Source organism: Triticum dicoccoides, chromosome 7A (genome assembly GCF_002162155.2).
Source record: "Triticum dicoccoides isolate Atlit2015 ecotype Zavitan chromosome 7A, WEW_v2.0, whole genome shotgun sequence".
Taxonomy (NCBI): Eukaryota; Viridiplantae; Streptophyta; class Magnoliopsida; order Poales; family Poaceae; genus Triticum; species Triticum dicoccoides.
Window position 1 is genome coordinate 504,336,939 of NC_041392.1, and position 14,634 is coordinate 504,351,572.

General features: G+C 47.5%; 2 protein-coding genes, 1 long non-coding RNA gene and 1 pseudogene across 4 annotated transcripts; 2 read left to right on the plus strand and 2 right to left on the minus strand.

The window, feature by feature from the left end:
- The first annotated feature begins 361 nt into the window (after positions 1-361).
- Positions 362-3,928, plus strand: LOC119328889 (annotated as a pseudogene).
- A 1,005-nt stretch (positions 3,929-4,933) lies between these two features.
- Positions 4,934-7,187, minus strand: LOC119328888 (putative protein ABIL2). Of its 2 annotated transcripts, none has more exons than XM_037601889.1 (9): positions 7,035-7,187; positions 6,765-6,847; positions 6,480-6,630; positions 6,299-6,398; positions 6,070-6,159; positions 5,937-5,985; positions 5,743-5,852; positions 5,530-5,633; positions 4,934-5,440 (listed from the first exon to the last, which is right to left on the minus strand). In XM_037601889.1, the coding sequence occupies exons 1-9, from the start codon at positions 7,149-7,151 to the stop codon at positions 5,264-5,266; spliced, it is 981 nt and encodes a 326-aa protein (XP_037457786.1). In that variant the 5' UTR covers positions 7,152-7,187; the 3' UTR covers positions 4,934-5,263. The 2 variants fall into 2 exon arrangements, with proteins under 2 accessions (XP_037457786.1, XP_037457785.1); XM_037601888.1 differs by having other exon boundaries at positions 6,070-6,162.
- On the plus strand, positions 5,450-8,489 carry LOC119328891. The gene is made up of 6 exons (XR_005159206.1): positions 5,450-5,590; positions 5,764-5,892; positions 6,062-6,301; positions 6,493-6,617; positions 7,186-7,326; positions 8,030-8,489. It is a non-coding gene; the product is annotated as an uncharacterized LOC119328891 (long non-coding RNA).
- Positions 8,490-9,181: 692 nt separating this feature from the next.
- LOC119331254 lies at positions 9,182-12,674 on the minus strand. Its single transcript, XM_037604427.1, has 8 exons — positions 12,282-12,674; positions 12,010-12,150; positions 11,828-11,920; positions 11,625-11,751; positions 10,500-10,603; positions 10,328-10,408; positions 9,806-9,891; positions 9,182-9,709 (listed from the first exon to the last, which is right to left on the minus strand). The coding sequence occupies exons 1-8, from the start codon at positions 12,660-12,662 to the stop codon at positions 9,490-9,492; spliced, it is 1,233 nt and encodes a 410-aa protein (XP_037460324.1). The 5' UTR covers positions 12,663-12,674; the 3' UTR covers positions 9,182-9,489.
- Between the last annotated feature and the right edge of the window lie 1,960 nt (positions 12,675-14,634).

Below are 14,634 nucleotides of genomic sequence, written 5' to 3' on the forward strand. Positions count from 1 at the left end.
GAGAGGAAGACGACGTACTTGCGGGGGAATATCCAATGATGAGGTTGTACGCAATCGTGCGGCTGTAGACTGACCAGCTCAATTTTGGGCCGGCGCGCCGGCGCCCAGTAGTCGCCTTAAATAAATCGGCAGTTTTGACTAAAAAAATCAGAAGTGTATGATTTTTTTTTTTACGTATAGAAGTGTATGATTGATTGATTGATTCAACCCCACGACCATCCCCACAGACTGGTATTTTCGATGAATAAAACGTGGCTTCATCATTAAAGAAAAAAAAAGAACTCGACACGAAACCGCCTTGACTTGAGAAACCGACTTCGGCTCCGAGCCGTGTATGATTTGGGCCCTAAATCTACATTTATACTCGAGCAAACAACGCATCTCCGCCGACTCTGACGAATCCTCTTTCTCTCGCCGCGGCGCGAACACCCACCGCCGGCGCCCGCGCACCGATGACGAAGGCGAGCCCGGCCGGCGCGGCGAGCGAAGGGATCCGAAGGCTCACCTATCTATCCCTCGTCTCCAAGGTCTGCTCGGAGCTGGAGGCCCACCTCGGCGACGTCCAGCGCAAAGTCGCCGAGTTCATCGTCCACCTCGGCCGCGCCTCCCCCTCCGTCGCCGAGTTCGACGCCAAGCTCAAGGACCACGACTTCGTGGTGCCGGACTACCTCGCCCGCACCCTCCACACCGTCATCCGCGCCATCCCCGACGCCGCTCCTGCCCCCCGAAACCCCACCGCCGATGGCGCCAGTACCGGCACCAGGAGCCATGATGACGAGGAGGAGGGGCTGGGGAGCCGGAGCTTCACCAGGTGTGCCACGGGACGGTCACCCGGGTGGTGGGCGCCGGGTGCTTCGTCCGCCTCGACGGGCCGCGCGGCCGCGAGGGGCTCGTCCACACCTCCCGGATGCCCGTCGCCGTGAAGCGCGGCCAGGAGGTGTTTGTCAAGGTCGTGTCCGTGCAGTGGGGCAATCTGGAATTGTCGATGGTGGACATCGATCAGGAAAGTGGAAGGGTGCTCCCGCCACCACGGGGCGATGGTCAGGTTGCTGTTCGAAGGGCGAATCGATCTGCTGGTCCTGCAGGCACCGCTGGGAAGAGGATTGGGCTGTCTGGAATTGTGATCGAGGAGGAAGGTGCTCGGCCTGCACCACGAAGGCCGGTCAGGCGAATGAGCTCCCCGGAGAGATGGGAACTGAAACAGCTGATTGCTTCGGGGGCACTGAATGTGAGAGACTGCCCTGCGTTCGATGATGATGATGTGGGGATACATTACCAGGAAGAAGAAGTTGAGGAGGAGCTCGAGATTGAGCTTAACGAAGATGAGCCACCGTTCTTAAGTGGACAGGGCCGGTCATCGATTGACTTGTCCCCGGTGAGGATTTCCAAGAACCCTGAGGGGTCACTAAGCCGAGCCGCGGCACTGCAGACTGCGCTTGTCAAGGAACGGCGTGATATTCGTAGCCAAGAGCAGAGAGCATTGCTTGATTCCATCCCCAAGGATCTGAATCGGCCGTGGGAGGATCCTTTACCTGATGCAGGTGGGCGGTGCCTCGCACAGGAACTGAGGGGTGCCGGCTTATCAGCACAGAGCATGCCAGAGTGGAAGAAACAGGCTTATGGCAAGACCGGAACATTTGGGAAGAGGTCGAGCCTTCCGATACAGAAGCAGAGGCAGAGCCTTCCCATTTACGGGCTGAAGAATGAGCTTATCAAAGCTATTCATCACAATCAAGTTTTGGTTGTTATCGGGGAGACAGGGTCAGGGAAAACTACGCAGGTTACTCAGTACCTTGCTGAGGCAGGCTATACTGAAGGTGGGAAAATTGCGTGTACGCAGCCTCGCAGGGTTGCTGCTCAGTCTGTTGCAAAGCGGGTAGCAGAGGAGTTTGGTTGTCCATTGGGAGAGGAAGTTGGCTACTCTATACGCTTTGACGATCACACTGGACCTGATACGGTTATTAAGTACATGACAGACGGCATGCTCCTACGGGAGATTATGGTAGACAAGAACCTCTCTTGTTATTCTGTGGTCATGCTTGATGAGGCACATGAGAGGACCATCTATACAGACATTCTCTTTGGCTTGCTGAAGCAGCTCATTAGGCGGAGAACTGATCTCTAGTTAATTGTCACTTCCGCCACTCTTGATGCAGAGAAATTCTCTAGATATTTTTTCGATTGCAAGATTTTCACGATTCCAGGGAGAACGTTTCCCGTGGAGACACTATATGCAAAGGAGCCACAGAGCGACTACATGGATGCTGCATTGATCACAGTATTGCAGATCCATCTGAGTGAACCCGAAGGTGATATCCTCTTGTTCTTGACTGGCCAGGAAGAGATTGATCATGCCTGTAACTCTCTTCATGAGAGGATGAAGGTGCTGGGTAACGATGTACCAGAGTTGCTAGTCAATCCAGTTTACAGTGCTCTTCCAACTGAAATGCAGTCAAAGATCTTTGAACCTGCTCCTCCTGGGAAGAGGAAGGTGGTTGTGGCCACCAACATAGCTGAAGCATCTATTACAATAGATGGGATATACTATGTTGTTGATCCAGGCTTTGCAAAACTTAACGTGTATAACCCAAAACGAGGACTGGATTCACTGGTTATCACTCCGATCTCACAGGCATCAGCTAAGCAAAGAGCAGGACGTGCTGGGCATACGGGCCCAGGCAAGTGTTACCGTCTGTACACTGAGAGCGCCTATCGTAATGAAATGCCCGCCACGACAATTCCAGAAATTCAGAGGATTAACCTGGGGTGGACGGTTCTTAATATGAAGGCAATGGGGATAAATGAACTAGTGTCATTTGACTTCATGGACCCTCCAGCACCTCAAGCGCTTATCTCTGCTATGGAACAGCTGTACAGTCTTGGTGCCTTGGATGAAGAAGGCCTGCTTACCAAGCTGGGGAGAAAGATGGCTGAGTTTCCACAAGAACCACCACTTTCAAAAATGCTCCTTGCCAGTGTGGACCTCGGATGCAGCGATGAAATAGTGACTATCATTGCAATGATCCAAACTGGGAATATATTCTACCGGCCAAGGGAAAAACAAGATCAGGCGGATCGGAAGAGGGGCAACTTTTTCCAGCCAGAAGGGGATCACATCATGTTACTCACTGTGTATCAGGCGTGGAAGGCAAAGCAGTTTTCAGGACCATGGTGCTTTGAGAATTTTCTCCAGATAACATCACTAAGGAGGGCACAGGATGTGAGGAAGCAGCTCCTGGAGATCATGGACAGGTATCGGCTTGACGTCGTCTCTGCCGGCAACGATCTCACCAAGGTAAGGAGGGCCATTGCCGCAGGCTTCTTCTTCAACTCTGCCAAGAAGGATCCCCAGGGAGGATACAGGACTCTTGCCGATCATCAGCAGGTGTATATCCACCCAAGCAGCGCCCTATTTCATCAGCAGCCAGAGTGGGTAATTTACAATGAGATTGTCATGACCACAAAAGAGTACATGAGGGAGGTGACAGCCATCAACCCAGCGTGGCTCGTCGAGCTGGCGCCGAGGTTCTACAGATCCGTGGACTCGACAAAGATGAGCAAGCGGAAGCGCCAGGAGAGGATCGAGCCTCTGTACGACAGATACAACGAGCCCAACTCTTGGCGCCTCAGCAAGCGCCGTGGGTGATTTTTGTCGGTACATAAATTTGCTTCTTTCATGGCACTTTTTTCCTTGCTGTAAGCTTTAGTAGTTATTGGAGTGTAAATACATAGTAAGCTCTCAGTATGATACTACCAGTATAGTGAATAGTGGCACATCTATGTAGCTTTTCTTCTTTGTTTTGGTTTTTGGCTTGAAGTTGAAAGTCTTGTGAGGCTAGTTGGTATACTGTGGTTTTATAATCAGATGGCTCCATGAGCAGTATGTTGAAGAATTTGAGCTCAAGTGCTACCGCCTTCCTGATCGACATTGCTAGACATTGCAATTGTCCTTTTTTTCCAGAGTGTTCTCCTTTTTGTTAGATGATGATCATGAACTGTTAGTTGGTAGGGCTGTTGTTTCTAAAGCGAGTATATGATAGAGATAAGTTCTAAGACCCCTTGAACATAAAATGAATTGTTGTTGCTGAACTCAGTCTTTCAACTTACTGGTGAAGCTCCAGTGCTGCAAGCGTAGTCTTGCAAGTTATATTAGATAACCTAGGACATGCCTTTTGACTCTATCATTTATGCTCTTCAGAGCACTATCTCGAATGCTAGTCCTGAACTTTTTTTGTGTATTCAATTTTTATACAGCTAATCAGAAGTTGAGAATTCTTGCCTAAAACAAATCAAGGAATTTCAGCCTTTTGTCAAAAAGTTATACCAAGTCTACGCGAAAAACAAGTCCAAATTGCAAACTTGTAATACTAAACTACTCCCTCTGTTTCTAAATATAAGCCTTCTTAGATATTTCATCAATACGGACTACATACGGATGTATATAGACATATTTTAGTGTAGATTCACTCATTTTGCTCCGTATGTAGTCCGTATTGAAATCTCTAAAAAGTCTTACATTTAGGAACAGAGGTGGTAGAAGCAACTCCAGACTTCCTCTTCATGTAGCTCATGCCGGTTGAGCTGCCAACTGGAAATTGTAGCATGTTTTCCATTCCAGATGGTAAGAAAAATGACATTATTTCTCTGCATGCATGTTCTAGCTACTGTCCAATCAGATTTGGCATGTCATGTTGTTCGATTAGCATTCTCTCTCTCTCTCTGGTTGTGTGTCTTGTGTATCATAGATTCACATAGTAGATAGAAAAGAACATTTGATGGGCTTATGCAACCAGAGTTGTACTATACTTCGTGTGGCTACTGTTTCAGGTGAAGTAATTTACTGCAGAGGAGAGCTGCTATGCGTTGGCAGCATTATACTCTGTCCGTGGTACATACACCCAAGTGACGACAAAATACTTGAACACTGAGATCAGATTGCTGAAGCGCTACTTCCTGATTGCTGCTCACAGCTACATATTCCAAGTTTTTGTATACTGCTGATTGCTGAGATTATCAGGAGAGTGAACAAAAAGGCTAACTCATGATGCATGCCACACAACAAAAAGTGGGGAAACCAGATAAGGGGAATCGGGACATCTTCCCGGAACTCCCTGTCTTGCGCATATATTATTAACATTAACGAGCTGTAATTGTGTTGCTATATACAATGAAGATCTTTATATCAAGGGCCGATCGCACTTTGCCATGGAAAGACTGAGGAGCAGAAGTATTCAGAAATTGTGGTGCCATCTGGTGTCAGGAGTCAGTAGTCATCGAAGTAGCAGGGCAGTGGTTCTTCTTTCTTTGACTTGCGCCTACTGAGCAGCGACTTGAGGAACTTCTTGCTCTTCTTCGGGGTCTGCTCACTTTCCTTGGGATCATCGTTGTATCTGTCAGCATATGACCGCAGCGGTGCCAATCTCTTGGGATCTGAAGGTGTCTGCATATTCAGTAACATGAAATATCGTGTCAGTGTTGGAAGGCATATCATTCCTGGTAATCTTGTGCTCACAAGCCATCTTGATTTACCTGGACCCTGACACTTGATGTCTTGAGCAAGGATGGCTTCTTTGAGAGTGACCCAGACCTGGTGAGTGGAGTTGTCGAAGAAATCGGCGAATCCGATCTTTTATCTGTTTCACAGAAACAAAATTGGCAACAGAGCATTAGTATATTTAATTAATCGAGAAATTTTACTGCTATACCACCATCAGTTGTTGATTGGACTTATTACTACTGTACCTCTTTTGGTGGGTATTGCAGTATCAGAAGGTGGCACGAAGCGTGTATGCTGTGCTGGAGAGGATGAACGCGCACGCTGGGAAGGTGCACGGGCAATCGACCGGAGCTTGCTGCAAATGATAGCTGTCAGTTTGGCAACTCAGCTGCAAAGTAAGAAACCCAAGCTGATTTGCAGTTTGCAAAGTGAAACTGACCGGAATGAAGCTTGCTTGTCTTTGCTTTTTGTTTGAGCTGCAGATGTTGCTGCCAACACGTAGGCGTTTCAGGTCAAAATCAAGTTCAAGGTATCTAATACACGCCCATAATTCATGAATTGCAGATCCTTACAGCTGAAGGCTGGATGCATCTGTGTGGTCCTGTTCTTCACCTTATTCATCTCGCTGAAGTTGGGCACAGCATTCGGAATTGAATCATCTCCTGCTGAAATCACTTAAGGGGTCAAGATGTCTCGCCCAGGTTGACTCTTATTCACTTCTCTTGCATCTTCAACGTGTCGACAAGCTAGAAAACAGAGTCACAGGAAAGGCACAAAAATATCTTATGGCTACTTACTCACCTGGTAAGATGTACCTCTTGTGATACTTTGGGGCGGTGATCACCAACGATTGCTGCGTCAGGCCTTCTCTGTTCATGCATGCTTGGCTCGCTTGAGTTCTCTGAAACCAACCGCTTCGTTAATCTGAAAGCATAATATTACACGGAAATTACTGCTGAGCTCAGGAGGCACTAACTAAAACCTGCTGGATGCAGGAGACCCGCAGATTGGCTTCGGCCACCTGGTCGAACCTTTGACCAACAAGGCTGGAGACTTTGAAGGATATGGACCCTAGGTGGTCTACAGTGTTGACGAGGGCCTTCACAGCGTACTCCTTCAGGTTACTCACCACCCTGTTTCCATATGCATACACATAAATAAATAAAAATGAGCAAACCAGGCATGAGTTGCAAAAGCGTGGAAGCTTGCTGATCAGCCACATGATCTTGTGCGGCATACGGAAGGAAGCAATGGCTATATGACATACGCCTGCTTTCCGTCTTCCTGCATGTAGGCTAGTTCAAAATACTCCGCTGCAGAATACAGTTGCGACCGCAGCGTCATGAGATCCTGCATAGAGAGGTTGCTGTTGATATGAAAGTGCCCAAGCAATATCTGCTCCAAATGCCTGATTTGGTGCTATTTTTAAAGCATTTGGGCGTCGACCGTCGAGTTAGTTCTAAAGAAGGTGGAGGGAAGGTGCATCATTCTAGGGGAATAGGGAGAAACACGAGCATAATTTGACGGATAAACTGACCTTGATGGTTTCAGAGAAGATGAATGTCTCCCCCATCTGCACCTCCTCCGGGGCGCCGCGCATCCCCGTGGCGGCGGAGGCGCCTCTTCCCTGGAAAAGCCCCACCGCTTCCACCATCCTGACTAGCCCTCTGTTCTTTTGCCTCTCTCAGGTCTCGTTTGATGAGGAAGCTGGATGGGAGTACAGGATGATACTATGGCGATGGTGGTGCAGAAGTGGGGAAGCACTCATGGCGATGAATTCAACGAGCTGGGAGGAAGAAGGCCGCGGGGGTTAGTCATTAGCACGACAGGTATTTGTTTAACTAGTGCTGGAAGAGTAGCTGTGGTGATGGCCCGGCAACGGCAGAAACAGCATATAATAGTGCCATGCAAGGCAAGGCAAGGCAACAGGAGACCTACCCTCTTTTCTAGGCAATTAAGGCAACAGGAGACCTGTGAATCTGTGATAAGATAACAACTGCTCCAGTCACTCTACTGGATGTTGACTGCATATGTAGGACTGCGTACTTTCCTAGTTATATTATCAGCTAGTCTACTACATGTACCCCCACGGCTATGGTGGTAATACATTTCGATGTAGAGCAAGGAGCAGGTGACTGACAGGCAAAGCACTGCAGAGTGAAGTGAAGTGAAGTCGGTAGGGCTAGCCGGCTAGGGCCGGCTAGGCACTGAGTTAACCACATCTAGTCAGTTGGTGAAGATGCTTTTGGCTCACAGTGTGCATCCATCCAGGTTACCAAAAGGCTCAAATCAAAAGAAAAGAGAGAGGTCAGGATGAGATTTGGTTGGGATGCTGAACCGGACACTCGGTTGCTTTCTTTTCTTTCCATGCAGTAGTGTTCATCATTTCTGCCCCATGCATATGGGCCCGCCCAGCCCTCCTCATGACCATGCTGCTGGGTCGCATCATAATCACAAACTCTAAAGATACTCTTCTCAACAACAACAACAACCCCAGCTTACTGATATCAATCTTTCACTAAATATGTGCAGGGCAGGGGAGGGCAGCTACCCACTGGATCCAGAAGAAGTGCTTTGTTTTCCCATAGCACTGTACCATATAGGCTCAACTCCAAGCAAGAACCTTGGGGGATTAACTAGTGGTATTTCCTCTGTCTGGGACATGATTGGCTTTCGCCTTGATTAAGCAAAGTCAAAAGTGCTCTGTCCTCTGTGTCTCTCGCCCATGGTTGCAACTAGTAGCATATTGTTTTATGGCAGTTGTGTCTGGTCATTGCTTTCACACTGCCTGGGCTGGGCCAACGGCTCGGGAATCTGGAGCCTGCTTGTGTACCGCTGATTCAACCGAAACTGGCGCACATTGCGCCGGATCAGCAGGCAGGCAGGCAGGTGTACCTGGTGCTGGATAAATAGATGCATATGTTGTATGGAAATTGTGGTGATTGAATGGCAGATGTTACTGCCAAGACGTAAATCAAAATTGTCTATGTTTCAGTTGTTGTTTCCCTTTTCTGTTTCAGTTGCTGTTGTGTTGTTGCCAAGACGCAAAGGGAATCGAATGGATAACTTTTTTTTCTTCAATCCATGCTTACCAAACAATATTTTTGAAGAGAGGGACTGATTGTAAGGGATTAGGATGTGATGGGAATAGGATTTGAGGGGACTGAGTGACGATGAGAGTGCTTTCACCAAATTAACGGTTTGAGAGGGGGTTGTATCATCATTTTTCAATGTTGATTTAATTATTGTCAGCTCTATGGGAGTAGAGGATCTGGGAACCGAATGGGAATGGGGATCGATCAATGGTGGTGTTACAAATTCGCAAGTTTGCAAAATACGCCGTGAGATTGCAAGTTTGCTTGCAGTTATCTCTACCATCTGTACCCCTCAAGGTTGGTGAGCAATGAGCTCAAGTTCAGGGTTCAAGAGCACGAGTGATATCTACTGCTGATTCTGATTCCGCTCTGATTCCTGCAGGCATCAGTGTGGAATACAAGACATTCACAAGAACAGTTCAATGGCTGTAGGGATATGGAACAATCCTGAACTACATACCACCAACTTCCTGTTGATTGATTAGCTTGTCAGGGATATAACTCTGCTATTCATCACATGAACACAACACCAGCATCAAAAGGAGCCATAAGCACCTGTGGATTATCAGGTTCAGAAAGAAACGCTATGGACAAGGGAAAAATTAACATTAATCAAATATAATTTTCTTTTTCATTTCGGACTGTTCCTAATATCGTAGCTACAAAGCGTGTAACTTACACGTTTAATTTCCATACCAGTTGGTTACCAAAATTCTGCTCTTAAAGGTAAGGTAAGCAGTAACATCAACACACAACCACTAACAAAATGAACACCACCAGGGTGATGAGTTAGTGACCTAAAGAATTATATGAGCAATTCTCTTCCGATTCTGCAAAAAGGTCAAACAGCCTTCAAGGAAATATTATGATCTCCGCCGACGCTGCTGGCATCTTTCACTATATGCAGTCTCTTCTATGTCTCTGCTTTCGAGTAATTGATCGGCCCAGGCGAACCCGTCTCGCGGTGAGAGCGTCTAGCAAGATATCCAGCGAGCACTCTACTGCCTCAGCTTGCTCTTCTAGTTTAAACGCACTGAGCTCAGGCCGCATGTGCAGTTCTGAGAGAAGACCAGCTGCGGCTGCCGCGGTGCAGGTACGATCCCATGCTGGCTGAGGTCTGTTTTACGGAAATATATCAGCAAAAGTAAATAAGAGTAAGAGACGCAAAGAAAACCACCGATATTGACACAAAAAAGTTTAGCTTTTAGCTCACCGCAGTTTATGCATCACAGAGGCGCTCAGCATAGACAGTGAGATACAAGGTATATCTTCCTCCCCCCATATTGCAGTCCATCTCTCCTATAAACCTCACATATTAGGATCCACTTAGCTGCTTAACAATTTTAAAATGCTTTAGTACACATTCCTGCTTAACACTCTGACTTCAACCTAGAGGTGCGAATTGGTGACCCTTAAGGTACCCTCTTTACTTGAACCAAATTAGTTAAATTTCCAACATTACAGGATCTACGCAGAATCTGCTCTCCTCCACTCGCTGACAGGATCTAGGCAGAGCCCTAATGATAACGTGTGGTTTCCCCTTGTCTGACGTGAGTAGACAATCACATGGAAGAAGGAAAAAAGATGAAAGTTACCTGAACGGCCAAACTAGTTTGGTGTAAGCAAACCAAGATTGCATCAATATAGGAAGTTAGGAACAAAGATTATTCAGGAGGAAATGAACACAAACTAATAGGAGTGCAGTATGGTGAATGAGCAATGTACTGAATCGTACCTTCAGCCTTCTGTATAATGCAGCAGAATTACTCCAGGTACCATCAAGCAAAACCAAGTTAAGAGGTTCAAGTTGCACTCCCTATATTGCAAAAGTTAACTCATTACCATCTACTAATAATACCAACTTTAAGTTATAGAATACACACTTAGAGAAAAGAAATACACGCCACCTCCTGAAGGCCAGAACTCATGGCAAAATCATCAAATTTAAGATCATTGACAGACTTGGGGGTTGCACTCTTGTTTGGGTACAGAAATGAGACCTTCTCCTTTCCTGGAGGATAAATCAGAACGGAAATACAGTATTTAAATGTGAAGAGCATGGATTGATTACTGAAGCAATCTTTTACGGAGCACAAGTAATTAAACTGGATATTTCCCCTAAAAAGGAATAGGGTAAAGGGCAGCCCCAGTGCATGTAGCTCCCGCTTGCGCAGGGTCTGGGGAAGGGTCCGACCACTTTGGGTCTATTGTAAGCAGCCTTTCCCTACATTTCTGCAAGAGGCTGTTTCCAGGACTTGAACCCGTGACCTCATGGTCACAAGGCAGCAGCTTTACCACTGCGCCATGGTCACAAGGCTCCACTAAAAAGGAATAGGGTCTGCAGAACAATTCATTCCTACTAAAATGATCCAAGCATTGATGCTTGCAATCTGCATTTGTTTGTGTGGAACATTTGCTTGTGTGGTTCTACCATGATCAATCAATGTAACTGGAACAAAGGATTCAGTTCAAAAGCTATAAAGATTAGCTGAAACATCCAGTGCAAGGTAGACTCACTCGCTGTAATTAAAACAAAACAAAAACCCTAAATGGAAACTGGAAACAGAAATGGAACAGAAACAACACACATAATTCGGTACAAACAATACACTAATGGAATCACAAAACAAAAGGTAGCCTTGGATGTCAATTTGTTCAATTTCAAGCTGTTAAGGATGTGGGATCAAAAACAGCAAAAGGTAGAGCAGCTACTGTTCGCACTGTTTACTGTAGCATCCATCTATGTAAGGATGGACCATTGATTAAACAAAAGAAAAACAAGATTTCTAGTCTCTCCCCATAATTTCAAGTAGACCTTAGAGCCTCCCTCCACAGCAAAGGAGGAGAGCCCTGCTGGCAGGCAGAAGCGCCTGATCTCGGATCCATACCAACCATTCCACACTACGCAAATAAGTAAATCAAAGTAAACATAGCAAGTGGAACCTATCTGAACAGACATGGCTAGGGTCTACAAGCTCTCATCCCAAGCAAGAATCCACATGTTTGTTTATCTAAGGTGGGTTTAAGATTACCTGAACGCTGGAATGCATCCCACATAATATCTTCATGCTCTTGGATGCCAAAGAGGCACAACGACGCAGCTTGGATGCCAAATACTTGCCAGAGTAACTTTCCAGTGTTGTTTTGTCGCAAGAAGTCCTGAAAGAACAGAGATGCTTGCACAATCCAAAGCAAGGACATAGCAGCAAACAAAGCATAAAATCTTTGGACAGACCTTTGGATGCATGTATAGCCAGAATCTTATTCCCCTCCACAAATTGCAAGGGGCAAGTTTTGAGCACATACAATCCTCCATTGGTAGCCAGCACTACAAACAAGCTTCAGTTCAGTAAACGTCTGAACCAGGGTTGCTGCATTGTGAATAACACTGAATTCCTTTAAGGACTCGTACGCTACCTTCTGGCACAAGTACCCCCTGCTCCCGAGCAGACGGCACCCAATCTGCCGGGCGGAGTAGTACTGCAGCTTCTGGTCGGAGTCGGCGAGCGTCTGGTAGACAGCCCTGTGCTTCCTGTCCTCCACGTCCTTGAAATCGCCCTGCGGGTTCAGAGAAAAGTCCAGTCGTGAATTCGCTAGCATTCCCGTCGATTCAATCCCAGCTACGTCGAGCACGGAAGCAGCCATAACCTCTAGATCCGGTATGGGGTTTAAGAAAAAGGCCGCGTTACCTTCAGCTTGGAGCCGACGCCGCCAAAGCGCATCTTCTCGCCGGCCGAGGACTCCATCTCGAGCAGCTGGCGGACGACGGAGGCCACCACGGTCGGGAGGGGCGAGGAGGTGCCCCACCGCTGCCACTCCTCCGAACTCACCTCGCCGCCGCCTCCAGCGCCGGCGGGCCCGGGGAGAGCCTCCTCCTCCGCCTCTTCGCCGGCTGTCTCGGTGGAGAAGGCCATGAGAAAGCGCGCGGGGGCGGGGCAGGGCCGCGGGGGCGGGGGCGGAGGCGGAGGCGGGCCTGGCGAGTGGGGAAGGAGGGTGGGATGGTGGGGGCGGAGGAGCGGGAGACGGCGGTGGAAGGCGAGGGCACGGATGGGGGCGGGAGGAGCCAGCATTGCCGCTGCTGTTTTTTTATTGCTCGTCGATACCAGGGGAACGACAGCCCGAAGTTCGGAACACCGAAAATGGTACAGTGGCGTTTTAGATTTTTCACCTTTTTCTGATTATTAAACTCAATTAATCTTGTCCGTCCATACACAAATACCAACGCATCCGATTTTCCAGATGATCATCGAATCAATCGGCCGGTGATGGTCTTCGATGATCTGTTTTTATTCCTGCCACGTGCATCTACCACACTGAAGCCTACCCCGTCGGGCAGCGTGTACCCCAGCACATATCCTATAAATATCAGAAACTAGTTGCAATTTTAGGCCTTCTTTGATTCACAGGATAGGAATGTTATAGGAATAGAAAGATCATAGAAAGTGAGATGACATGTATCTCAATTCCTATAGAGAAAGAGATGTCATTTGATGCATAGGATAGGAATTTTTCCATTGAGTCTTACCTAATGTTTTTTTCCCTCCAAAATGTGAAGGATTGATTCCTATTCTATATATGAATAGGAATCTGTTTCTACAAACCAAAGGGCTTCAAAGAAAAATTTCCTATGCAAATCCTATCCTATAGAAATCCTATGAGATTCCTACAAACCAAAGGAGGCCTAGGGTAGAGATCAACACGATTAATAAGTCGAACGGGATCGTATTTCATGGCTAGTAATTGTCTTGGATCACATACACATGACTCGGTTCTTAAGAACGGTTTCAATGAGACAACCCACCATATATTCCTACATAGCCTTTCATCGTTATCTTTACCAAAATGTGTTCACATGCTTAACTCTCATCAGTATGACATGTTCACAGCCATTTCAATTCATCACCCAAAAAGGATCAGACCCTACGCGACTCTAAGGACGTGTTTGGTTGCCGTGCGCTACAGTACCTGCGTTGCATACCCTTCTCCACTCAGTCTGGCTCTCGAAAAACAACCTCATATGCGACATCTGCAAGTTGTTTGGTTGTCTGCATATGGACTTCCTGCATTAGGAGATCAACTTTGGCACGTTGTTTGGTTGCCTGCATTGTCTCGGCGCATGCAACTACACGTTGTTTGATTGCCCACATGGGGTATGATTAAGAGTTAGCACTTGCACTTAGCACACAGGGTTAAGAGCTAGCAGAGGAAAGGGGAGAAGAAATGCAATGTGCGTCGGACCATGGCGACTGCGGTGGATAGTGGTCGTGGTGTCGTGTCCGACATGACGAGCATGGAGTCGTGGACGAGCGACCCCGTCGGCGGCACGACGAGTGACACCGTCGGCGAACTAGTTGCGGTGCTCGCGCAAAGACAGTGGACAGAGGAGGAGAATGCAGTGCTCACGCCATGGTATCGTCACTGCAGTGGAAGAGAGAGGAGACTGAGATGATCGACGTCGGAAACGACTCCAGTGTAGTAGGGCGAGAGAGAGGAGGCGAAGATGATCGACCCCATCAGCGGCGCGGCGAACTGCAGTGTGCACGGAGACAGAGGACACAAGAAAGCAGTGTGTGCACCATTGCAGCGTTAGTGCAATAGGAGGACGACAGAGAGTAGGCCGAGATGAGTGACGCCGGAAACGACTCTAGTGTAGTAGCACGCAAGCCAGAAGATCAAGGGGAAGGGCTTCGGCGCCCAGAGGGGCGAATAGGAGGGCTCTGAGCAGAGGACAAAGGAGCTCGACATGGCGGCTGATAACCCACAAGTATAGAGGATCGCAACAGTTTTCGAAGGTAGAGTATTCAACCTGAAAGTGTTAGTGATCGACTAGAGGGGGGTGAATAGGCGATTTTTATGAAAGTCTTCAAAACATGTAAGTTTCAAAGACAAACGATAGAAATAAACCTATTACCATGCAGCGGAAGGTAGACTACACTAGGCAAACCATAGTCAAGTATTCAATGAAGTGAAAGCACAGTGACTAATAGCAGCTAGGCAGTAAGGATCAGGTAGGAAGATATTGTGAAGCCAATCAGAACAAGT

Bases quoted from the DNA above. Each gene is read 5' to 3' on its own strand.
- LOC119328888 (XM_037601888.1), bottom strand. From the start codon at position 7,151: ATGGTGGAAGCGGTGGGGCTTTTCCAGGGAAGAGGCGCCTCCGCCGCC. The intron at 6,163-6,298 runs GTGAGTAAGTAG...AAGTGATTTCAG, and splicing joins CAAGAGGTACATCTTACCAG to CAGGAGATGATTCAATTCCG. The intron at 5,441-5,529 runs GTAAATCAAGAT...CTGAATATGCAG, and splicing joins CATCAAGTGTCAGGGTCCAG to ACACCTTCAGATCCCAAGAG.
- LOC119331254 (XM_037604427.1), bottom strand. From the start codon at position 12,662: ATGCTGGCTCCTCCCGCCCCCATCCGTGCCCTCGCCTTCCACCGCCGT. The intron at 11,752-11,827 runs GTCTGTCCAAAG...CTGTTCTTTCAG, and splicing joins GGCTATACATGCATCCAAAG to GACTTCTTGCGACAAAACAA. The intron at 10,409-10,499 runs GTGGCGTGTATT...TTTGCAATATAG, and splicing joins TGAGTTCTGGCCTTCAGGAG to GGAGTGCAACTTGAACCTCT.